General features: G+C 42.6%; 2 protein-coding genes across 3 annotated transcripts; one reads left to right on the top strand and one right to left on the bottom strand.

Annotated features, from left to right (window-relative positions):
- Nucleotides 1-1,200: 1,200 nt before the first annotated feature.
- ERH (ERH mRNA splicing and mitosis factor) lies at nt 1,201-7,412 on the bottom strand. Its single transcript, XM_075280950.1, has 4 exons — nt 7,311-7,412; nt 5,438-5,525; nt 3,754-3,874; nt 1,201-2,088 (listed from the first exon to the last, which is right to left on the bottom strand). Exons 1-4 carry the CDS (start codon nt 7,311-7,313, stop codon nt 1,986-1,988), a joined length of 315 nt encoding a protein of 104 aa, XP_075137051.1. The 5' UTR covers nt 7,314-7,412; the 3' UTR covers nt 1,201-1,985.
- A 3,056-nt stretch (nt 7,413-10,468) lies between these two features.
- On the top strand, nt 10,469-26,416 carry SLC39A9 (solute carrier family 39 member 9). Of its 2 annotated transcripts, none has more exons than XM_075282937.1 (8): nt 10,469-10,636; nt 14,295-14,417; nt 16,715-16,823; nt 19,541-19,723; nt 22,657-22,725; nt 22,819-22,904; nt 23,611-23,745; nt 24,294-26,416. In XM_075282937.1, the coding sequence occupies exons 2-8, from the start codon at nt 14,322-14,324 to the stop codon at nt 24,522-24,524; spliced, it is 909 nt and encodes a 302-aa protein (XP_075139038.1). In that variant the 5' UTR covers nt 10,469-10,636; nt 14,295-14,321; the 3' UTR covers nt 24,525-26,416. The 2 variants fall into 2 exon arrangements, with proteins under 2 accessions (XP_075139038.1, XP_075139039.1); XM_075282938.1 differs by having other exon boundaries at nt 10,469-10,644.
- The last annotated feature ends 248 nt before the right edge of the window (nt 26,417-26,664 follow it).

Raw genomic sequence — 26,664 nt, 5'->3', positions numbered from 1 at the left:
AGAGGTTTCCCTGACCTCTTAAAGGGGAAGATTGATTGATTATAAGTTCCACCTGTCCTGACAGCTCACAGGGGCAGGAATACCCCATGTGTTGTGCTGCTGTTTGGACTAAGGGAAAACAGATTCTCTTCATAATCCTCCATTCATACAGGAGTTGGACCCAGTAACTCCACCATTAACAAAAAAAAAAAAAAAAAAAAAATCACTAGAAATTGAGGGAAAACACTCAGCTTCTGAATCAGATTTTTCCCTTTTTTGGGTTTGGGTCTGCTTCAGCAGATACAAATCTCAGGGAAAAATACTTAGCTGTTCATCATAAGACTTTTTCCATACAATGTTGACAAAAATATCTATTTGTGCTGGAAGACTAACTTTTTTGTACAAATAGCACATTTCCGAGGGACTGGATCTTCTCTTCGCTTTTTGACTGGGATCTTTATTTCTTTGAAAAAGAGAAGGGAAGGCCCATAAGACATAACCTTTTACCCTCTATAATAAGTCATTACCAGCATATCTACTGGGCTGGGAGACGCATCAGAATCAACAGAACTATACCTAGGGCTAGGCTTCTCAGTATCCAGAGTTGGAGTCAATGATGTATCCATCTTGTCCTGCAGTTTGCTCCAGGAGGCTAGGGTCCTTATGAACCAATGCACTGTGTGACTGGGGGTTCCTGCTGTGGGATCCCCCCCATGTCAGCATTGTATTACATTATAGTGAATCAGTTCTTGCCCCCCTGCCCAGTATACTTGGGATGCTGCTCAGAGACAGGCACCACCAATGCTAAGGAGATATCCCAATCACAATTCTCGTATAGAGAGCCAGTGGCTAATTAACACTAATACGGTCGTCACAAGAACTCATGGAACCCATCAACTAAGGGAAGAAAATGCACATTACTGCTTCGTGACGCTTGGTTCACATCTGCACCCGGTCTCCGTACAGAGATTCCATTCCGCAGTCCGCATTTTTTGGGTGAAAACCACGCAGACCCCATTATAGCCTATAGAGTCCGTGGGTTTCCTAAGGTAACTGCTTTTTTTTTTATGTGGATTAGGTTTCCGTTTGGGGAAGAAGGGGGTCCCAAGCGGACCCCCTGAATGGAAACCCAAGAGCAAATGTGACTGCAACCAATTTGCTTATCACAATCACAGACGCTTTAAACACAAAAAACCCAAACAATATATTTAACAACCAAGTCATTTTTTTTTTTATTTTTGTCTAAAATATTAAATTTAGGGCATTGTGAATTCAGCCAAAAAAAAGGGGCTTTGAAAAAAAACACAAAAAAAACGTTGCACAATCCAGTTATCCTGAGGGGGTAAATCTGGACTCTTCAAGGAATCTTAGGGGTAGAGGCATAGAACCAGTTGCTATTTTAATTCTGCTGGTCGGCATAAAACAAGTTTAAAGCATACCTCCAATTATAAAACAACCTTTCACGGATTAACTGGGCAGGTAAATACAAGAAGCTTTGTAATAGATCTTATCAGACTGCGTTACTATTCCAATAGAAGTCTATAGAGAGGAGAAGGTAAGAGGGAGGCTGCTAAAAGACAGAAAAAATTTAGCTGCTACAATATGCTACTCTGAGTGAGGGAACTCTTCTGACACTGCTGTATCTTCGAGATAAGTCTACCACTGCAGAGACTGAGGCAATAAATCTGCTGGCAGCAGCCTGCTCTACCTCTCCATAGACTTCTGTATGTATGGAGGGTATAAAAAGTTGACGTTGTAGCAGAGCAGCCTAATAAGTAGAGAAGAAAACTGACTTTTTTAATTCGATGCATTCACATTTCTTATGTTCACCTGTACTAATCATTTATGAAAAAAACTTGTTCTATAAGTAGATGTATACGAATAGAAAAAAAAGTTAACATTTTTCATGTTGATCTAAAACATTATCCCCTACAGCATAAACGAAACACAAACTACTATATTACAAAACAAAACGCCCTCTGTACACATGACCAGGCTCTACAGCTTTATTTTCCCGCTTGCTGAGCCTGTCGACGAAGGAGGACATAAATCTTCTCTTTGATCCAATCTTTGTTATAGGGCTGATAAGTCTGAGTGTCTGCCCGATACCTGCAAGAGAACAACACACATACATTTTATTAACCGAAAAGTTACGTTTTGTATCAAGCTGACTAAGAGAAAAAGCTACTAATAGGGTCATTAAAGGGATCCTATCTTTCAAACCCTTTTTTTTTTTTTTTTTCTTCTAACTAACACGTCGGAATAGCCTTAAGAAAGGTTACTCTTCTCCTACCTTTGTCTTCTCCGCACCGCCGCTCGCCTAATATCCTGTTTTTTCTCTGTATGTAAAAGAGCTCTCTTGTAGCACTGGGGGTGGTCCCAATGCTGCGAGAGAACTCTCCAGCGCCGCCTCCATCTTCTTCTGGAATGAGGTCTTCACCGCTCTTCTTCTGGCGGCGTCTTCTAACTTCTAGGCCTCTGGCAAGCCGACTGCGCATGCCCGCCGGCCACGATAAAATGGCCGCTTCCAATATTGTGTAAGCAGCCATTTTTCTTGTGACGCGGGCATGCACAGTCGGCTTGCCCTAGTCCTGAGGCCTAGAAGTAAGAAGACGCTGCCGGAAGAAGAGCGGTGAAGACCTCATTCTAGATGAAGATAGAGGTGGAGCTGGATAGTTCTCTGGCAGCATTGGGGACGCCTCCAGTGTTGTTTGAGCGCTGGGGCCCACCCTCAGTGCTGCGAAAGCACTCATTTACATACCGACAAAAACCGGGATTTTAGGTGAACAGCGGCGCAGAGAAGACAACGAAAGGTAGGAGAAGAATAGCCTTTCTTAAGGCTATTCCAACGTGTTAGAAAAAAAAAGTGATTTCTTTAAGTCTCAAACATTGAAAATGTATTAGAACATGAATATTTGGCAACAATATAAACAGAAGCATTATTTCTTGGGGCAACTCACAATTGGAAACAATTTCAGAGATGGCAAAAAATCAAAGTAATTTAGGGTATTGTCCAGGTGGGACATATTTCCCCACAAGTGTGTTACATGTGGATTTGACGCAGAACTCACCTTATGCATTACAAACCTAAACCTAATTTCAGAAAATCCTCACAGCAGGTAAATATATGCTGTGGATTTTCAGTGTAGCATGGCAATGACATTTGATTAAATATCATCTACTTTGTCACCACTGCAAAATGCCGCAGATTTTCTGCACGCAATTCTGCAGCAGAAAATCAGCAGTGTATTCTGCATACGTGACCATACTCTAACAGAGGTCACACTACAGCTGTGATCCACGTCACTCTCGCTGGCAGAATATCGTCCTTCCCTCCAGCCCCTTACAGAAACAGAGTGGCTGAAATAAACCCTGGGACCATCCAGTGGTCACAGTGGTTTCGGGTAAGAAAACTGTGACGTGAGTAACATCAGTACCTTTCCAGTGATAGTTAAGCCACTATTGACTGCCTGGTCTCATCAGTCATGTGAGCCTCACCTCTTATGGCCCAGGGACTGCACTACAGAGCTCTGGGAATAGACAAGAAGGTCTTTGATTTATAGTCACCCCATCCACACCTTAGTTTTAACTGTAATTCATGACAACCCCTTTAATGTTTGTGTAATCTACGGTTTAAGTAGTCATGTTATTCAAAGGAGACTGGCAGTGGCTTTATTACTGTAGGTGGCGCCAAGAAGATGGTGAACTATATTGGAATAAAGCATTTGTCATCCCATGATGCACCATAATGAAGTGAGATACATGTATACTTACACAAGGCAGCTAAGGTCTGCTAGGTCATCAATGAAGTCAAAGAGCTGACTGATGTCATATGTGATGGATGGGCTGTTGGGATTCATTCTCTTTAAATGCTCTTCATACATCTTACACACTCCTGTTTGTAAAACAAAAGGGTGGTTAGAAGTGGTGGGAGAAATCCTTCTTCCTCTGAGTGAGGAGTAATTTGCTATCCTAGAAAAAAGTGACACAGCAAGCGATCATATTTCAGACAGCTGATGTCAGTGGATTAAAGGGAACCAAATGCTGACCAAACTACAAAGCACACTGAAAACAGAAAATGTCTGAAGACACAGCTATTGTAAGTAACTGAGTTCACTCAATTGAGGACAGAACTGCAACAGCACAATCAACTGCAACAACATCCCCACCCAGAAGAATGGCAAATATATTAGTCTAGTCACAATTGTGTCCGCATCTGACAAATGAATGCCAAATTAGCCTCTGCGTCATTGCCATTTTTTGAGTATTATTAAAATATGCATTGGCTGTCTTCAGGAACGTGAGTTGGAAACATCTTTGTTAATATCTGCAAGTTGAACCTGAATTTCCCCTCCCCCATCTATCCTATACATTATTAAAATAGAACTTTTTCTGTCTCCAATTAAAACCTGAATACTTAAATATAAACCCTCAAATTGTGCTGCTCAGCAAACAGTGAAAGTATTATTGCCTATTCAGATACTGCACAGTGTATGAAAATTTTCTGTGTCCAGCTCCATACACATTGCAGGGAAGAGCTGGTAGGCGAGAGTGCCAGGTATAGGGACCGGTTCTAAGAATGGGTCTATTCTTGGAGAGCCCTTTCAATCAAAGCAGTATGCAGTGTGGAAGCATTGTTGAAGGATTTAAAAAAAAATTCTCTGCACTGGATCAGCTTTATTACTAATGGATCAGTGTGAAATCTTAGGACTTAAAGACTCCCCTGCTGCTGCTCACCCTGTGACATCACTGACTACTCTACTTCTTCTGCAGGTCCATACGGTAAAGCAGATTCAGTCATGAGACAGAGAAGCTGGTCTTTCGACCTCCTCCACTGTGCGCTACAAAGTGAATCGCTGAAGTTCTGGAGGATCAGCTTCTATGTTAGTAATAAAGGTCGTCCAGTGCAGGGAGTGTGTTGGTTAATAGGGCTGCCGACTGGGACTCAAACCAAAACCTTAAACATTTTACTTTGAATACGACTTTAAAAACGCTTCCCCTTTTACACAGGACACCCCAAATTTATATACTCCGCCATGTCACTGAATTTTGTTTTCAATTATTCACCAATCCTGACTGGATAGAGAACAGTGACATAAGCTTGGATCAATGGCAGCGTCAGACATGAATGGGAAGTGAGCAAGTTGAGCTGACTTTTGGTTTGGTTTACTGTATTTTCCGATTCATTGTCCAGACCAAACTCGTGAGCTTTATTTTTCCCCCATGTGTAACCCCTTAAACGGAGGTAAAGAGGTTAATCAGATACAGATCCAGGATGCAGATACAACATCCATAAGATGAGACGCCCAATGTTGTGTGGTCGTAGTAATGCACATAAGAGACATTCATTTTATTTTTGGCTACATTTAAGTTTCATAGCAGCCTTATAACCTGAAGTCTTGGCCAACACAACCTCATAATATAAACCTACTACCTACAATGTCAAATAACGCCATACCTTCCATGCATTCATTGACAGACTCATAATCTGCATATGTTCTCCCTTCAGGCCTCTTTGTAGGCTGGACCAGCAAGATTGTGTGAGACTAGAAGAGAAAATATAAATTAAGGTATTGTAACTGATATACATTTGACGACCGTTTATGCAATATAGAGAAAAAGCAGGTTTCATGATCAGCTGATTGTGTAGGGGTAGAGAATTATGACCTTAGGAAAGCACAAGGAGCCATTCTTAGCAGAGCTGTGGAGTAAGGCCATTTTTGGGTGGAGTCAGAGTCAAAGTTGGAAAAAAGTTACCAAGTCCGGTTTCAAAACAAAATGATTAAATATATGATCCAATTACTGATATTGCACAATTACTAAAACTCGGCAAATACGACCTAAATCAAAACCGCAATAACTTGAGCATTTTACCTTGATTATGATTCAAGTCAACTTTAAGCCACACCCCCTATTATAATAAATGCTAAATGGATTGTATCCCATTTACCCCCATTATAATCCGACCTTGTAATGAATTGTTGTGGCGCATGGAAGTCTACATGTGGTATGAGTTGCTTGACTCTCGTGAGATTCACCTAGCAGGGCTGAACAGGTTGAAATCGGAGCTGCTATTTTACTCTAAGGTCTCTTCAGACCCAGGGGTGGCGCCCAAATATGAAAAACAGTGTTACCTCCAATGACAGGACTCAACAGTCCCTGGCATCATTCAGGAAAACAGAAGTGGTCTGAAAAGGACTAAGACCCATGTATGATTGACCCACACAGCCAGTGCATGCACGTCATCTAAGTGCCGCCTCTGCGACCCCATTGAATGGGGGCCGCAGAAACACAACTACAAAACCAGACAGGAATAGGACCTGTCCTGAGTTTTGCAGCCTGGACTGTCGGTCCACACACTGATCCGTGTAATACACAATCATGTGAATTGGCCGACAGAAACGAATAGGATACCACACTGATCTAGCCCATGGATGTGTGCAAGGGGCCCAAGATCCACTCCTAGTCCCATGCAAGGTCAGTAACCTTTTTTTTTTTTTTCCTGATCACCCCCCAGGTCTAAAGAGACCTCAGAGTATAATGATAGCAGTTCTGTTGGATGATGTTCAGTTTGCTCAGAATACCGAAATAACAGAAATCGCATCAATTAGCCGGAGTGAGAATAGGTTTTGGTTATTTTACAATTTATAGGCCAGTCCTATAATAATTACATATTGTTTATTACAGCTTTACTTTCGGAGGAATTCAATCCACTTTTCCATGAATTAGAGGATCTTTGCTGCTTCTGTATGACTGGAATTTCAGCCATTTATCAAAGAGTCGGAAACTGGACAATCAGATTCTGTGGTTTGCCCTGTCGCCTCCAAAGCTCACACTGTAGGTGTTGTAATGAGAGCCGCCATGAAAAATCAACCCCAGAAATCTGCTACTGGTATAAAGTCTCAGCTCCTGTTTACTACAGTGCGAGGATCAGGCAGAGTCCACCGAACACAGGGCAGGGCGCGCCTTATTTTCACTTAGTGGAAAGTGAAGCATCAACCCATTGAAGTGAAAGGGAGGCACAATCCACTGAGTGAACAATGAGCATTCTCCACACAGAGGGCCTATGAAGAGAGGTGGATGGAGAACCCCTTTAATGCACATGGTTGTACTCTGCTGACCAAGTGCAAAATCAAACCCTGACCAGTAATGTCTCCAGCCCCATACATACATATAGGCGCACACAGGTCCCGCACGCTGCTCCATACACAGCCATGCAGTGCAGCCCTCGTGTATCTAGAGGGCGCACTACCCGCTGAGGCCGCAGCTGCCCATAGACATGTCCCTGTACATACACTAGTACAGCACAGCACAAGCCGCCTCTTACTCACCATCTTCAAGCTTTGCACAAAACACAAATCAACCGTAAGTCTGCCCGGAAGCACTCTCTATAACTTCCGGCAAAAACGAGGTCGTACGTAATAACTATAACCGGAAGTGATATAGCACTGAACCGGAAGTGAGGTTCTATTTCTCTCGATATCTCGCGGTGTTTCAGTAATGGTTAGCAATATGTGTGTGGTTAGTCAGGAAGAGGAGGGGAAACAAGGACAATGGGACCGCATAGTAAATCCGTAGTTATACACATGTTAACTGCAGCTACCACTAGGGGGAGCACTGCACACACAGTTTTCTAGTAAGCTTTCTTACAGCCATGTCTCTGCTGTCTGTGTATGTAAATCCAGAGATAACTGTGTCCTGTACTACAAGCAGGGGCTGGTGCAAGAAAGAGCTGGAAATAGAGGGGAGAGGATATAAGGAGGGCTGCTGGAGGCCTGACACTAGCGTCACACTAGCACTCAGGTCCATGTGAGGACTGGAAACCCGGAGAGCCTGTACGCCTAAGGGCTAGTTCACACAGGGCACAGAATGGCGTATTTTGGTCCTGATTCTGATGCGGGAAACTGCAACAGAATTGGACCAGAATGCGTCTGCCATAACTGTTGCGGCTTCTGACAGTCACGGCTTCCCCCTCCAGAGTAGGCCCAAATAAATGGGCCCAGTCCAGAGGGTGGTGTCGCGAGGCGGACGCCAGGGCTGACACAGCCGCCGAATCCGCCTGAAGAAAAGACAGCTCACTTCCTTTTTCCGTGAGCTGGAACATATTGTCACGGAAAAAAGAAAGGAAGCTAGCGGTCTACATAGACCTCCGTTGTGTGTTCAGAATCCGCCCCCTCTTGCTCCGTGTGAATGAGCCCTAAAAATAAGCAGTTACACGCAGAAACCCGTGGACCCCATACACTATAATGGAGTCTGCCCAGTTTCAGGATCCACTTAAAATCGGCAGAGAGAAAAGTCCTGTATTATGGCCCGGTACACATCTGCACATGGGTTTCCGTTTGGGGAGTCTGCTTGGGGATCCCCTTAGGGCTAGTTCACAGGAGGACATGGAGGAGGATTTTGACAGCGGAATCCATGTCATAATCCTCCTCCATACAATGTTAGTCTATGTAGACTGCTAGCTTTTTTTTTCTGTTAGCAGATTTTTCTGCTAGCAGAGAAAAAGAAGCGACATGACCTTTATTTAGGCGTTTTCCGCCTGAAGAAAGCAATATAAGTGAATGGGAGGCGAAAACCGCGTGTTTTTTTCCGTGCGTTTTTTTTGTAAACATAAGCAACGGGTTTTTTTGCAAACAACTGCGCAGAAAAAAACTTGACGTGGTTTTTTCAGCCCATTCACTTTACAGGAGGGGAAAACAGCCTGGATTTTTTTGAAGCTGTTTTTACAAAAAAAAAAAAAAAGCTCCAAAAAGCTTGGCAAGGTCCTAAAAAAGCTTCCTAATTAGGATGCATTCACATGGAGGAAAATGGTGAGGAATTTGGTGTGGAATTGCAGCGCTGAAAAAAAAGCCTCCCATTGACTTCAATGGGTTCCTATTTCCTCACCATTTTCCTCCATGTGAATGGACCCATAACGGAAACCGTTACCGTAATCTGCATAAAAAGGCGATTACTTAAGGAAACCTGCATTCCCCATAGACTATAATGGGGTCCGTGTGGTTTCCGCACTAAAAATGTGCAGAGAAAAGCGTTGCGTGCAAGACTTTTCTCTCCGCATTTTTTATGCAGAGAGGGGAATGTGAACTGAGCCAAAGGAGGACTTTTCTTCCCCTGTCAGTATCAGTATAAAACCGGCGGAGAAGAAGTTCTTCCTCACAGGACTTTTCTCTCCGACGACTTAAACGAATTCTGCGGATTTTGCAGCACTGTTCTCTCTGCATTGATAGTGCGGAAACCACACGGACCCCATTATAGTCTATGGGTTTCCTTAGGTAACGGCTTTTTTATGAGGACCCCATGAACAGAAACCCAAATGCAGGTGTGAACCTAGTGTAAATCTATATCACCTATTAATTGGCTTACTTTGTCCAGGATTTTGGCGCAATTCTGGTGCACCTTTTCACATCCTAAGGTACACTGCTTCCCATGTAAGGCCCCGTTCCTACGGAGTAATGCGCCGCTCATTTAGACATGTATACATGTGTCAGAGCGAGGCGCTTCAAAACAGATCCCATTGACTTCAATGGGTGCCGATCTTACGCGCGCTACACATTGAAATCAATGAGTTATAAAGCCTCCCATTGATTTCAATGTGTGGTGCGTGTAAGCCGGCACCCCTTGAAGTCAATGAGATCTGTTTTGAAGAGCCTCGCTCTGACATGTGTATCTGTGTCTAAATGAGCGGCGTGTTACTCCGTGGGTACGGGGCCTAAGTCCCACCTCTTTATCAAGGTATTTAGGAAAATTGTTTTAAAAACTAAATGCAACATTTTGCACCAGAAATAAGCCAAATCTTCTACAAATTATGACCGAATTGTGGCAAAAACCAAATATGGGCCAGTGTAGAGAGCCAGAAGACAGCTCCATCCACTGTGTAGTGGCCAGGTTACTGCAGCTCAGCTCTATTATTTAATGACATTCAAGTCCTGCCTTCTTCCTGGCCAGTAACGCTCATCCAGGACAATCCTGTCATCAGCTCTGTACACTGCATTGTTGCGGCAGATGGGTGTCATGCTGGGGTCAGACCCCCACTGATCTGATATCTATAACATGTCCTAAGGATAAGTCATCTATATTTTTTGCATTGGGAGACCCCTTTAATTCTATTTCTAGTCCCCATATTTTTGCACTACAATTTGCGGGGGCTTGGGCAGTTCTCCTTTACAGACCCAGACATGAGCCATCCCTGACTGTTGGGGCTTCATCCACATAAAGGACCAGTTACCAGCCCTGCACAGTAAGTAAAGCTATCGCCCACAACAACTATCCAGACTCCAGCTTTTCGGTTAGAAATTGGTGTAGCGCTCTGATAAAGCTGCCATGTGCAACGGCTCCACTTTTTGTGTAAGAACTGCCTTTCATCGCCCCCTGCTGGCGCTGACTGCACATAGCACGGAGCTGGTCTGTATAGTGTACAGCGACAGGGATAGCACTGCCCGCTTACAGTGGTGACGTCAGCAGCCACGTGACCCGGAAATAGCCCGTGGAGTGACACCATGGCAGCTAGAGGCCCTGAGAAAGCAAGATGGCGGCCTGTGTATGTGTTACCTGCTAAGGCCTACAGTCTGCGGCTGTGATCGGGCTGTCGGGGGGTTTACTCCGCACATACACCGTGGGACCTCGCATTCTGCTGGGACAGAGTCGTCGTGAGGAGCCGGTATATATGTGAGATTATTACACAGCAGCCCCGCTCTCTGCTGTCACAGCCGATCATTGTGTATCATTGTCATATGCTAGAGCTGCCTGTAATAGGATTAGCTGGGCCCGCAGGGTGGCAATGGAGATCCTGGCTATAGACACAGCACAGGGGCTCCTACAGTCTGTTACTCCTCATAATAGGGATATTTAGTGTATACGTCTAAGGTGGAGGCTGGGCTTGTGCATGGTGGGAAAATACCCAAAAGGCAATCCCCTAAGTCAATGCCAATAACCATAAGGCAGCAGTAAATAGAAGGATAGTATAAGCTGGCCGTATACACTGGCCTTTATGTACTTGCATGCTCAGCCAAATCGAGCATGCATGTGTGAATGGAAAAAGAGCAGATAGCTGCAGTCAGACACCTCTGCTGGCTCCCAGAGAAGACAAGGATTGGCCATGTAGAAAGTCACAATCCTGATATCTTCCATCAGTGGTGAGATGGGATGGGAAATGTAGGAATGAAAAGACATCTGGGTACTGCCTTTTGTCAAATGAGTGTATCCCTCTGCATACAGTCTTGTCTATTGGATTGGACTGTGTAGGGATTCACCTGAAACACCACCTGTCAACATATGATAATGAAGTTATCATATATCCTACTAATATTATAAATGTGAAAGTTTGGATGTTTGTTCCTCAATCACGCTAAAACGCCTGGACGGATTTGCGTGCAATTTTCCACAAACATAGTTTTCCCTTAGGATTGAGTCACAGGCTACTTTTGGTACCACTAAACAACATGGCTTCCTAGCAGGAGACTCACAAAAGCAGGACTCCTAGCCCCAGCTATAGACTCACACACACTGCATGGCATTTCCTGCCTCAACCTGCCTGCACACTCCTTACTGTCACCTCAGGAGTAGCCCTCACTCTACTCACTCACATTTACATATAGCTTTCCACTATATAACACATCACATTGTCTGTATCACGACATACACAATACAACACATCACATTGTAATTACATGTATCTCCTATCACTGCTATATACAGTACCTGATACATATATACTCCTGTACACAGGCTGTATATACTATATAATTACATGTATTACCTATCACTGCTATACACAGTGCCTGATACATATATACTCCTGTACACAGGCTGTATATACTATATATTACATGTATCTCCTATCACTGCTATATACAGTACCTGATACATATATACTCCTGTACACAGGCTGTATATACTATATATTACATGTATCTCCTATCACTGCTATATACAGTACCTGGTACATATATACTCCTGTACACAGGCTGTATATACTATATATTACATGTATCTCCTATCACTGCTATATACAGTGCCTGATACATATATACTCCTGTACACAGGCTGTATATACTATATAATTACATGTATTACCTATCACTGCTATACACAGTGCCTGATACATATATACTCCTGTACACAGGCTGTATATACTATATATTACATGTATCTCCTATCACTGCTATACACAGTGCCTGATACATATATACTCCTGTACACAGGCTGTATATACTATATAATTACATGTATCTCCTATCACTGCTATATACAGTGCCTGATACATATATACTCCTGTACACAGGCTGTATATACTATATATTACATGTATCTCCTATCACTGCTATATACAGTACCTGATACATATATACTCCTGTACACAGGCTGTATAACACATCACATTGTCTGAATCACAACATACACAATATAACACATCAAATCACATTTGCTAGCCCACCAAACTTCTTTTTAAAGCACTTTTACAGTTTCACACGTCTGTGTCCGCCCAATTCTCAAATCACCGCAGACGAAGTCGCGGGTAAAAGCTAGTAATATATATATATATATATATATATATATATATATATATATATATATATATATATATATATAGGAGAGGAACTGCATAACATAGTTATAAATTTACTTGAATAGACAAGTTAAAAGAAGTGACAAATCCTCCTTATAAATTAAGGCTAATCCACTTCTGTCAAGTTGTACCATCTTCCACATATGTTGTTATTATTATTATTGTTTATATAGCACCATTAATTCCATGGTGCTTTATATTTGGGGGTTACATACAGTACACAGAATATACAGGTAGATATTATACTAACAATGACTGACTGGCACGGTGGGGTAGAGGGCCCAATCTATGGGACAAGACAACACTACATTTTCAGGGCTGGCTGCAGAAAATACAGATTTTTAAGCCAAAGTCCGGAGTAGTTACAAATGGAATGGGAAATGTAAAACAAGCACTTGTTCTATCCCATCTGTTAAATCCACTCCTGAATTTGACTCAAAAATACAGCACAATCTGCTACAAGAAAAAAAAAAAAAAGCTGCATTTCCGCAACGTGGGGCCTCAGCCTTATGCTCAAAGCCCCACATTGCAGAAAGGCAGCTTCTTTTGTTGCAGATTTTGTTGCTTTTTTTTTTTTTTTTTTTTTTTTTAGCCAGTAGTGGATTGAGCAGAAGGTAGAAGTATAAGAACTTCCTGTATAGTTCCCATTCCGTCTATAGCCATTCTTGGCTTTGGCTCAAAAAAATGCAGCAAAATCTATGACAAAAGAAGCTGCGTTTCCACAACATGGGGCCTCAGCCTTGGGCTGTAAAGCCATCAACTAGAGTATGCTACGCTGTTGAATAAAAAGAAGTGACAGCTAAAAAATTCTAAATTTTAAAGTTGACAATATGTAACATCGTCATGTGGGCAAATCCACGTAATAGGTATCTTGCAAATCTATTGTGACTTCTCTATAAATCTGAATGGGGATTTTGGAAATCTTTGTGTTTAATGGAGGTGATTTTCAGTCACAGCAATTTCTGCATGTTATATAGCTTAAATATATACTGGCACTATATAGGAATAAACTGCACTGACCAGTTACATGTTATTACAAATATTCTGCCTGTCGGGGATTCATGCAGCTATGTGTCACCTCGCTGCTGTAATGTTGTTCCTAATGTGACCTTATGCCCATGTCCTTATGTAATTTTTCCCTACTGGGAAAATGCCTGGTTGTCTATTTGCAGGAGAGGAACCTTAAAAATCACCTAATTTACCAGGGGTCACATTTTTAAAAAGGTAATATTATGAATAAACCCCTATTACATAAAATCTAATGCACACAAGGAAACCCAAATCCTTCATAGTAACGGCCATGCACATTTGATACATGTTTGCTAAAACGGCCAAATTCATTGGGACTGGACAACCATCTAATATCCATGAAGGTGTCTCCATTGTTTCCTGACAACAGATGTTGGGTGAAGGGAAGTTCAGGCAGTCAGGTTTTGGCATATCTGATGCTTTTGTTCTCTTAGTAATCTACTATCAGAGGTGTCTGTGCAGTTTGTTTCACAATCCTTATGAATTCTGTATTGGGGGTGTGAAGTCATAACTGTATACAGTCAGCACTCTAAGTTGTATGACCAGTTTTGCTTCTCGAGGGTTTGCAAAGTCAGAAACAGTTGAAATAAAATTTCTCTCCTACCTCTGTCTACTTCTGTATACTGTATTGTCTGTACTGACAAGGCATTGACTCCTATGCTAGTAATGGTGTAGTGTCCTGCATTATAGAATAACAGATTTTTTGCTTCTTTTATTACAGAGTGGAGCCTAAATTCTTGTAGCAATCATGGATGACTTCAGTTCTATCAGCCTCTTGTCACTGGCTATGCTGGTGGGCTGTTACGTGTCCGGAATTATCCCACTAGCCGTTAATTTTTCCGAGGTATGGACGACTCCTTTCTTTGAATTATATTTGTACCACCTTCCAGTTCACTTTCTTCGTATGCATTGCCACATGAACTATGATGATTTGTATTTGGTAGGACAGAAAATACAATGTACATTGAAAGGGATTGTGTCCTCAGAAAAACAGGGGTTTCACCTTTGTCAGAATAGAGCATCAGTCATGTAGGAGCAGAACTGCACCATTCATTTCTATCTGGGACTGCAGGAAATAGCCAGTAGTGGACCCCCACCGATCAGCGACTTATTCCCTTTCTTAGGGCTAGTTCACACGTAGGCAAAGGGGCGGATTTTGACAGCGGATTTCGCTTCAAAATCCGCCCCTTTACAATGGTGGGCTATGTAGACCACTGGGCTTTTTTTTTCCGCTAGCGGCGGGCTGCCGCTAGCGGAGAAAAGAAACGACATGCCCTTTCTTCAGGCGGAAGCCGCGCGGGCTCAGCCGCAGCTCCCTCCTATGTCGGCTCATTCATTTAAGCCGACAGCGGAGGGGAAAGCCGCGACCGCGATGGTCGCGGCAGGCGGGTTTTGACAAGAGAGAGACGCGGCTCGCCGCGTCTCTCTCGGTGTCAAAACCCACGCGGGCATTTCACGTGTGAACTGACCCTAAGAGTAGGTGAGTCGGATTTGCAGACACAGGACTAGCAGAGGCAAAAGTAGTAGAGCTGTACTTACCGATGCAGAGATAGATGAGCCTGATTTGGAGGTTTCCGTCTCCTGCCCAGTTTCGTGCAAGAAACGGAAACCTGCAGAACGGAGACTCTGGGTGCAGATGTGAACCAAAAATTCTTTAAAAATATATTTTAACATAAAAACATGACCCCTTTATAAGGGTTTTCCCATAATCAAAACTTATCATCTATCCAAAGAATAGATAAGTGTCTGATCACTGAGACTTGATCGCTAAGGCTGGGATCACATCTGTGTCGGAGTCTCTGTCCTAGAGACCGCTGAAAATTGGTAGAGATAAAACGTGGGGCTCCTCGTGTACCTGCTGTTTTAGTGGTCTGGGTCTCCATCGTTCAGGTTCCCCAAACAACGGAGAGCCAGTGCTAGCGTGAACCTAGCATAAGACTCCCAGAGATTACAAAAAAAAAAAATGGGGGTCCCATGTCCCCACCCCAGTCTCACTCCATTCAAAGTGTATGGGACAGCTGTACCCTGCTATCTTTGGCATTTCCGCAGGGTGACGGTGTTAGAGGTCTACCTCAGCACCATTCCAAACAGTACTCTTGTGCTTTTGATAACTGGGAGCTGCAGTGGTTAAACCCTTATCACCTATCTTGTGAATGCCTTAGGCTGGTCTTACACGGCCGTAATGTAAGTCCACAATTGAGGGTTTTCAATTGCGGACACATTATATTCAATGCAGCCTCTTACACCACCGGATGTTTTATCCGTAGTGTGGCCGGGCTGCAACCGTGGTCCGCAATTTATAGGACATGGCCGTGAATTGCGGCACTGCACGGATTCGCCCATAGAACTCTATGGGCGAGTGCAGCAGGACACGGACGTCTGCGGAGTCTATGTTGCTGATCAGCAACTTGCAGACCGTACATTCAATACGGTCGTGTAAGACCAGCCTTACTGTTTGTTTTGATTTTCGCAAAAAAAATCCCTTTAATCCTGCCAGGCAGAGGTAGATAAGCTATTGTAGAACTGAAGTAGTCTTTTGTTATTATGGGGAGGGGAACTTAGAAAGAGTAGTGGGATGTTCTGCCTTTGCGCTCTGTCCAGCTTTATGATGGCTCATATTACCTTCCAGCCCTAGGTTACACTGTACTTCACGTATTATCCTGGGCAGTGAGCCACGAGCTGCCATTGTATTTTCTTACCTGCACAGTTCATGAAATACTATGCTCTGCTAAGGCAATCTTGTGGGATAATAAGCTGCTGCACATTACTCTAAATCACTTCCAGTTGTATAGAGGGACGGGATCGGAGCTCCTTAATCATGATACAAGTACAAATCATGTCCAGATCTTAAGATTCAGCATTCCCTGAACAAACTGAATGTGCTGACTTATCAAAACCAGTTAAAAATCTAGACCGTCCCGTATATTCATTTATTTTTTTTTGTTCCTTAAATAGACTCTTTATACAGTAAAATGGTGAAAGTTGTATTACAACTATTTTTTGATTTTATTATAGGTCTCCTGGCCAAACAGTCCGCTGTATCCATTATTTGCACTTCATATTGGTATACTGATATTATATACATATTTAGAAGTTTTGTCTCCTGTAGACTCATCTCGTGTTGTTTCTTTGGATTTTTAGGAACGTTTGAAGCTGGTGACAGTACTGGGTGCAGGTCTCCTTTGTGGAACCGCGCTGGCGGTCATTGTGCCAGAAGGCGTCCATGCTCTCTATGAAGAGGCGCTAGAAGGTGGGTCTCAATTTGGTTCTCCTATCAAAGTTTTATTGTCATGTGTTATTTTGTACATTGAATGCATAGATGTATAAAAAAAAAACTTATCAATGGCAATGAAACCAGAAGCAAAATGTGTACAGAAATAAAGTTAGAGACAGAGAGCTCTGCCGCAGGATGCAGTGGTACCATATAGCCACATTATTCCCAGATAGTCCCAGTATTTATACAGTTAGCTCAGTCTGGCTCGCGGATTATGGGTAGTGCATTACAGTGACCGATCTGCTATAGTTTTAGTCCAAACGGCACTACAACATATTGTGCTTAGGGAGCCTAATAAAGAATACAGCAGATTCATGGTTACAAGGCTGCTGTATTCATGAGTGTAGCCCTCCCTATGTCTGTTCTGCCTCCTCTGGCCCCTTTAATGCCAACTGATGGCTGTCATGAATACTTGCACATACACCACAGTCATCATTTACTGTTGGGGAGGTATTGGGAGAACTTCCTACATAAACCTAGAGGAATGTGCAGTATATTAAAGTGGGAGCTATGCTATACAATTTTATGTCCAGTTAGTGCCCCCACCCACAGTATAATGCTACGTTAGTGTTCTCCACACAATATAATGCCTTGTTATTACCACTACAAAGTATAATGCGCCTAAGTGTCTCCACACAGTATAATGCTCCTTAATGTCGCCCTCACAGTTTAATGATCCTCAATGTCGCCCTCCTAGAATAATGCTTCTTAGTTCCCTCTGCACAGTATAATGTCCCATTAGTGCCCTCACATACACGGTATAAAGCTCCTTAGTGCCCCCACACTATTTAACCACATTGACCCATCTACTCCATTTGACCAGCAGGGAAGGATAAATTAATGTAAAATACTTTTTCCTAATTTTTTAAAATCTAAATCTGTTAAAGAGAACCTTTCATGAGTTTGGTATCGATACTGGTACCGTAGTTCTTCGCAGTCAGAAGGGCGTTCTTGACAGTCTGTCAGGAACGTCATTCTCCACAGCTGCACCTATACGCCCCCTCCCCTTACAGATAGTACTCGTCTATGGACGAGTACTGTGAGCAGAGGGAGGGGGCGTTCCTCCCCACTCACACTGTACAGCGCTATTGGTGCTGCTGTGGAGAAGGACGTTCCTGACAGATTGTCAGGAACGCCCTTCTGACTCTGAAGAACTACGGTACCGGCACCGCTAGCTCTTCACCCGGGGCACAGATTTGGAAAGCCCCGTTGAATTCAGCGCACTGTTGGCTTTCCAGCAGTATATAGAACTGCCTGTGCCCAAACCCATGAAAGGTCCTCTTTAAGTACTTTATCGTCAGTTGCATATTAGTCTCCAAAAAATACTGTAAATACTGAGCACGTTTGGACCTTCAGATGATGATGGAGCCTGGTCAGCGGACCTTTACTAAAATAGTTGAGCAATCTTGGTATTGACTTAGGACCTCAAGGAACGTATTTTCTCCTTGTAATTATTTTAAAATGAGAAAGTTTGTCTGTGTTTTGGTGAATATAAAGTTTCCTACAGAGATTTTATAAGGATCAAATACTTGATACAAAGTCTATGTCAGAAGCAGCCTCACGAAAGTCTAAATGAGACGTCTTGTTGGTTTCTATGTTCCCTACTGTTATTTTAATCTTCACAGTTCTGGAATAACAAGTCATTAATGTATATGTATTCTTAAAGGGCTTATCCCACACCAAAAATTATAAAAAAGGAGTATATTTAAAATATAAATGCATGAAAACAATTCTTATTAGCTGAGGTAACTAACATTGGTGTTAGTGGTGATGTGCAGTGTATCTCCAATTCCCTGCCCTGCGCTGTTAATGCACATGAATGCCCACTAGGGTCAGCACAGTGGTTTATTGTTTAGCATTGCAGCCTTTCACTGGAGTCCTCAGTTCGAATCCTGCCAAGGACAATATCTGCAAGGAGTTTGTATGTTCTCCCTGTGTTTGCATGGATTTTCTCAGGGCACCCCGGTTTCCTCCCACACTCCAAAGAGATACTGATAGTGAAATGTAGATTGTGAGCCCTATATGGGACAGTGACTGACGATATCCTTAAGCGCTTCAGAATATGATGGCGCTATACAAGTAGCATAATAAATAGTGATGTGGATGCATAGATAATAGTCTGTATTTCTGCTAGTTAAACAACTAAACTTCTTGATTATATTAAGGAAGATTTGTCACCATATATTACATGTCTATCATCTTACCAAGCCTTGTACCTGCTGCTCAAGAGATTGTAGAACATTTTCTTTTTTCCTCTAGCCCCTCCGTTATTAGATATAACTCCCGTTACTTTCCTTGCGCTGTAGGCAAATACACAATTACTCCCCAATTGGCAGTCACCCAGCTCTTCTCTCAAGGGTGGAGTCTCCCTCGCAATTCTGATGCTGGCCGTTCTAGGGCCATGGCCTCTAGTGTGATCTCGTGAGTGCGACTCCACCACTGGGAGAAGAACTGGATTGTTGCCTTGTTGAGGATTTACTGTGTATTTGCATAAAGCCAAGGAAATTAACAGGAGTTATATGTAATCAACAGAGGGGGCTAGACAGAAAAAATGTTCCACAATGTCTGGAGTAGCGAGTACAAAGCTGGGTAAGAAAATGGACATGTTAGACAAAACAAAATGGTGGTAACACATCACTGCATGCTGCTCTGGAAGTAGGCCTTGTAAATGAACATGCATGACTGTTTTTCAGCAAAACACCATGAACTGGAAATCCCAAAAGTAAAGGAAGCAGAGACTGGAGCTGAAGTCTCATCAGTCCATGAACATGATCACTCTAAACTACACGCTTACATCGGGGTCTCCCTAGTACTGGGATTTGTCTTCATGTTGCTGGTGGATCAGATTGGCAGCTCTCATGTGCACTCTACAGATGGTGAGTACCAATGTGATGGTATGGATGGAGAAGTTCTCTATGGTTGGTATGGATGGAGTAGTTCTCTATGGTTGGTATGGATGGAGTAGTTCTCTATGGTTGGTATGGATGGAGTAGGTCTCTATGGTTGGTATGGATGGAGAAGTTCTTTATGGTTGTAATGGATGGAGTAGTTCTCTATGGATGGAGTAGTTCTCTATGGTTGGTATGGATGGAGAAGTTCTTTATGGTTGGAATGGATGGAGTAGTTCTCTATGGTTGGTATGGATGGAGTAGTTCTCTATGGTTGGTATGGATGGAGAAGTTCTTTATGGTTGGAATGGATGGAGTAGTTCTCTATGGATGGAGTAGTTCTCTATGGTTGGTATGGATGGAGTAGTTCTCTATGGTTGGTATGGATGGATTAGTTCTTTATGGTTGGAATGGATGGAGTAGTTCTCTATGGATGGAGTAGTTCTCTATGGATGGAGTAGTTCTCTATGGTTGGTATGGATGGAGTAGTTCTCTATGGTTGGTATGGATGGAGTAGTTCTCTATGGTTGGTATGGATGGAGTAGTTCTCTATGGTTGGTATGGATGGAGAAGTTCTCTATGGTTGGTATGGATGGAGAAGTTCTCTATGGTTGGTATGGATGGAGTAGTTCTCTATGGTTGGTATGGATGGAGTAGTTCTCTATGGTTGGTATGGATGGAGTAGTTCTCTATGGTTGGTATGGATGGAGTAGTTCTCTATGGTTGGTATGGATGGAGTAGTTCTCTATGGTTGGTATGGATGGAGTAGTTCTCTATGGTTGGTATGGATGGAGTAGTTCTCTATGGATGGAGTAGTTCTCTATGGTTGGTATGGATGGAGTAGTTCTCTATGGTTGGTATGGATGGAGTAGTTCTCTATGGTTGGTATGGGTGGAGTAGTTCTCTATGGTTGGTATGGATGGAGTAGTTCTCTATGGTTGGTATGGATGGAGTAGTTCTCTATGGTTGGTATGGATGGAGTTGTTCTCTATGGTTGGTATGGATGGAGTAGTTCTCTATGGATGGAGTAGTTCTCTATGGTTGGTATGGATGGAGTCGTTCTCTATGGTTGGTATGGGTGGAGTAGTTCTCTATGGTTGGTATGGATGGAGTTGTTCTCTATGGTTGGTATGGATGGAGTTGTTCTCTATGGTTGGTATGGATGGAGTAGTTCTCTATGGTTGGTATGGGTGGAGTAGTTCTCTATGGTTGGTATGGGTGGAGTAGTTCTCTATGGTTGGTATGGATGGAGTAGTTCTCTATGGTTGGTATGGATGGAGTCGTTCTCTGGATGGAGTAGTTCTCTATGGTTGGTATGGATGGAGTAGTTCTCTATGGTTGGTATGGATGGAGAAGTTCTTTATGGTTGGAATGGATGGAGTAGTTCTCTATGGATGGAGTAGTTCTCTATGGTTGGTATGGATGGAGTAGTTCTCTATGGATGGAGTAGTTCTCTATGGTTGGTATGGATGGAGTAGTTCTCTATGGATGGAGTAGTTCTCTATGGTTGGTATGGATGGAGTAGTTCTCTATGGATGGAGTAGTTCTCTATGGTTGGTATGGATGGAGTAGTTCTCTATGGTTGGTATGGATGGAGTAGTTCTCTATGGATGGAGTCGTTCTCTATGGTTGGTATGGATGGAGTAGTTCTCTATGGTTGGTATGGATGGAGTAGTTCTCTATGGATGGAGTCGTTCTCTATGGTTGGTATGGATGGAGTTGTTCTCTATGGTTGGTATGGATGGAGTCGTTCTCTATGGTTGGTATGGATGGAGTCGTTCTCTATGGTTGGTATGGATGGAGTCGTTCTCTATGGTTGGTATGGATGGAGTAGTTCTCTATGGTTGGTATGGATGGAGTAGTTCTCTATGGTTGTAATGGATGGAGTAGTTCTCTATGGATGGAGTAGTTCTCTATGGTTGGTATGGATGGAGTAGTTCTCTATGGTTGGTATGGATGGAGTAGTTCTCTATGGTTGGTATGGGTGGAGTAGTTCTCTATGGTTGGTATGGGTGGAGTAGTTCTCTATGGTTGGTATGGATGGAGTAGTTCTCTATGGTTGGTATGGATGGAGTAGTTCTCTATGGTTGGTATGGATGGAGTTGTTCTCTATGGTTGGTATGGATGAAGTAGTTCTCTATGGATGGAGTAGTTCTCTATGGTTGGTATGGATGGAGTCGTTCTCTATGGTTGGTATGGGTGGAGTAGTTCTCTATGGTTGGTATGGATGGAGTAGTTCTCTATGGTTGGTATGGATGGAGTCGTTCTCTATGGTTGGTATGGGTGGAGTAGTTCTCTATGGTTGGTATGGATGGAGTAGTTCTCTATGGTTGGTATGGGTGGAGTAGTTCTCTATGGATGGAGTCGTTCTCTATGGTTGGTATGGATGGAGTAGTTCTCTATGGTTGGTATGGATGGAGTAGTTCTCTATGGTTGGTATGGATGGAGTAGTTCTCTATGGTTGGTATGGATGGAGTAGTTCTCTATGGTTGGTATGGATGGAGTTGTTCTCTATGGTTGGTATGGATGAAGTAGTTCTCTATGGATGGAGTAGTTCTCTATGGTTGGTATGGATGGAGTCGTTCTCTATGGTTGGTATGGGTGGAGTAGTTCTCTATGGTTGGTATGGATGGAGTAGTTCTCTATGGTTGGTATGGATGGAGTCGTTCTCTATGGTTGGTATGGGTGGAGTAGTTCTCTATGGTTGGTATGGATGGAGTAGTTCTCTATGGTTGGTATGGGTGGAGTAGTTCTCTATGGATGGAGTCGTTCTCTATGGTTGGTATGGATGGAGTAGTTCTCTATGGTTGGTATGGATGGAGTAGTTCTCTATGGTTGGTATGGATGGAGTAGTTCTCTATGGTTGGTATGGGTGGAGTCGTTCTCTATTGAGGAGTTGACTAACTCCCTTTCTTTTTTAGACCCAGAGGCCGCTAGAGCAGCCAGTTCTAAGATCACCACCACCCTGGGTCTTGTAGTGCATGCTGCAGGTAAGGAGATTTCTAGTGCAACATAATATAGAACAACAATCAGAAAAATGGAAACTGTTGTGGAGATATAATTTGTCTTTTTTTCCCTCACAGCCGATGGCGTTGCTCTAGGGGCTGCAGCATCTACATCACAGACCAGTGTACAGCTTATTGTATTTGTGGCCATTATGCTGCATAAGGTAATAAGGAAATAAAGAATTAGAAAAAGTATTGTCTCTTTTATTGGGACTTTTATCTTTACAGCAGTTTTTCGGGTTCATAGAGTTTAAATGGAGTGTCATGCTAAAGCACTGGTCCATTAAAGTACCTACTCGCTCTTAGTGATTGGTGAAGTCCCATTGATCAAAAATCTGTCATGTACACTGTAGGCAGGTGAAATATAGTATGTTGATTTTGGGAATAAACCCTTTGACCTAAAACCAGAAAGATGGATAGATTTTTTTTTTTTTTTTTTTTTATTGTATTTTTTTTTTTCAATAAGTTGTAGAAGATACAACAGTGCCATAAAAATACAATCCAAACAAAAATACATATACAAGCAAAACATACAGCACGTACAAACAGAAATACAATAAAAACATACAAACTTATACTCAGCAATATTACAATACAAAACAAATGTAATTCACGCCTTGCCTTTTTTTCTTATCTTTGTCTTGACTGTCAAAGCACCACAAACCCAAGACCCATATAACGGAAGTCTATAGTGGCTTAGTCTGCCATTTGGTAACAGAATATACCTATAAGATATACTGTGTATCTGTTAGAGAGAGCCTAAAAAATTTTAGGCAACTTCCGTCACTTGCACAATAGCACCTGCTACATCACAGAAACATGCCACTGTGCATAGAGGTCAATTAATGTTTTCTCGTGACTTTCTTACAGGCTCCAGCCGCTTTTGGCTTGGTTTCATTCCTTATGCACGCAGGATTGGAGCGGAACCGCATCAGGAAGCATTTGCTTGTATTTGCACTGGCAGCTCCTGTACTATCGATGTTGACATATTTGGGATTAAGTAAGGTAAGCTGTATAAGTTTCTATATTTATCATTGGGGATCTGTCGGGCGCCATTGCTGTATGTACGGGTTCAGTACTACTATATTTTATTGACACAATGTAGATGTACACACAATCTCAGTTATGTCTCACTTAAAGGGGCTCTATCAGCAAAATTATGATGTATGAACCTCACATATGCGTGAATAGGCTATTCAGGCGCCGCTAAAGTTATATTAAACTACCCCCCCCGTTTTAAAATAAAAACCTAAGAAAGAATATGTTAATCTTATCTATCGTACATGGTGGGCGGGCATTCAGGATCCAATGTCATCTTCAGCCACACCTCCTCTTCCAGCTATGTCCTTGGGTCCCGTCTTCCTCCGGTGCTCGCAAACTGCCATTGATAAAATTGGCGCGGGTGCATGTGCAGTAGCAGCAATAGTAGTAGTAGCATGCTACTGTGCATGCACCTGCGCCATTTTTTATCAATGGCAGTTCTATCAGCATAATTTTGCTGATAGAGCCCCTTTAAGTTCATACAATAATATTCTTTTGCGTTCTCTTCACAGAGCAGTAAAGAAGCGCTCTCGGAGGTTAATGCCACAGGAGTTGCGATGCTTTTCTCTGCCGGGACATTCCTCTATGTAGCCACAGTTCATGTACTGCCAGAAGTTGGTGGAATGGGACACAGTCACAAGCCAGAGTCAGGCGCTGCTAAAGGACTGAGCCGTACAGAAGTACTTGCCTTAGTTTTGGGATGTCTGATACCTCTGATCTTATCTATAGGACACCAACACTGAAGTCCGAGTCTGTGTATTCCCAAACCAATTACACTGGACAGATACGAGGACACTCTAAGACCGATGTCTGTTAGAAAGAATTATTGTGTAGATGGAAATGACTTTAATGGAAATGGAGTATCTTGCTGGGGTGCTTTTTCTTGTCTTACAGTTCAGTGACGGCCAGACATTCACCCCGTAGATACATGTGTTTTTTATTTTTACGGTAATTGATCTGTCCATGCATTCAGGAACATTTAGGGTGATGACATCAAGGAGATGGATAAACTATAGATTCTCTTCTATTTTTTTTCTACATTTTCAAATTTTACTCTCAGCTACACATCTTACTCCTTTTTGTCTGATTTGAGGTTTCCTGAGTGTTGTCAGAATGGGTTTTTTGACAGGGGGACTATGAGCTTTATGCAGCAGCTGCCTGTGGCACGGATTAACCAGCATACGCCATTTGCCAGAGCTTCCTCCAGGCTATGTCGTGCTGACATCTAGAAGATCGGTCAAGACTGAAAGGCTGCGACACACCTTCCCTTCTGCCATAAACGTTGTATTCCTATGATTTCATTATATTTTACTGCACCAGCCTGATACTGTTTACATGCAACAAACGCAGCAGATACGTGTCATCCATCAGTAGGGTCCCAGTAATAATGGCATTGCCCGTGAAATACCCATACTGCTGCTCTTTTACTTAGAATTCTGCTATGTGCTGTTCCTCTGTAACTCATTGTCATTTTGTGAATACCCCTTTAATTAAAGATGCTCTAAAATCGATCTTTTTACAGGGGTACAGGTTCCTCTCTAAATGGGATTATTTCAATTGTACTAAAAATCGGATGACAATGCGCATAAGCAATGACTGGTACACGGAGGGTTATTTAGTTAGGAAAAGCTGCCCCTCTCATTGCCCCTGACAGCAGTGTTGTACGTGAAGTATTTGATAATGATTTATCAGTGTTTATGGGGGAGAGGCGTCTGTCCTGCACAAATTTGGTATCCAGTCATTTGTAGGGGATAGCCTTTTGGGGGGCAATTTATCTCCTTTTTTTTCTTTACTGTTGCAGTTATGAGCTCCTCCTACTTGCCATGTAATGGCTGCTGTTTCCAATATGTTGTTCTCCAAATATTCTTGCTCCCACGTCTTTCCGCGGCATCACTACAGGATTCCAGCTTTTATGCTGTATGCCTAGCCAAAGACTAAACCGGCTATTCCAGAGCATACCCATCATACAGGCCATGGACACCAGTTGTCACTGCTGGCATCAGTTTGTATTTTATGGCTCAGTGATTTCAGCTTTTACTACGTGTGGCGGCCATTTGTTGACACTTGTGTGTGTTAATCCGTTCAAGAAGGTACCAGGTACATTGTTTTTCCTTCTCCATTTTCCATGACATGATTGTTTTCAATATAGCAACGTAATACTGTTCATAAGTAGATGCTATGTCCTGTGATGTGTCGTATCTAGCATATGTCTCGCCTCATCTGAAGTAGGGTGCGGACTGACATTCGGAACAGAAGAGTGTGAATTCCTCCAAAAATCCTTGAATGCTTTCTGCCTGCATTTATTATAGCCCTGGATTCTATTGACATTACTAATGTGCAATATCGACTGGTTGTATCCAGTGCTTGCCACTCGAGCCCTGAGGAAGGAAGTGAACTCTTGTTGTGAGCTGTAACCCAGAAGGACAAATGCGCTTCGAAAGCTTGAAAAATCTCCCTTTGGTTTGGAGTCCCTGGCAATTTCTGGTCAGAAACTCAATTTTTTATGTCCATGAAATCATTCCGACATTATCTGCCTTATTTCTTTTTTTTTTTTTCAATGTAATTGTGAATAGTAAATTGATTTTTAACTTTACATTTTATGTATAATGTTATTTTACTTGATTAAATGTTAAATCATCGAAATAAACCAATGTCTCTTATTTTCCTTGAAAGGGAAGACTCACCTTTTAACCCTTTAAGGATACAGCCTAGTTTGGGCGTTAACATATTTTGCCAATTCTGCTTACAATAGGCGGAGAGAAAAGTCGCTGTTTTCAGCGGAAACCCGACAGACTCCATTATGGCCCTTGGGTAACCACTGGATAGGGTTTCCGTCTTTCTGGTCTGCTTGGGATGGAAACTCGATTGCTAGTGTGAACCTAA

This window comes from Leptodactylus fuscus, chromosome 7 (assembly GCF_031893055.1).
Source record: "Leptodactylus fuscus isolate aLepFus1 chromosome 7, aLepFus1.hap2, whole genome shotgun sequence".
NCBI lineage: Eukaryota > Metazoa > Chordata > Amphibia > Anura > Leptodactylidae > Leptodactylus > Leptodactylus fuscus.
Note: the sequence above shows the minus strand (reverse complement) of the source record. Positions and strands in the feature narration are given on the sequence as shown.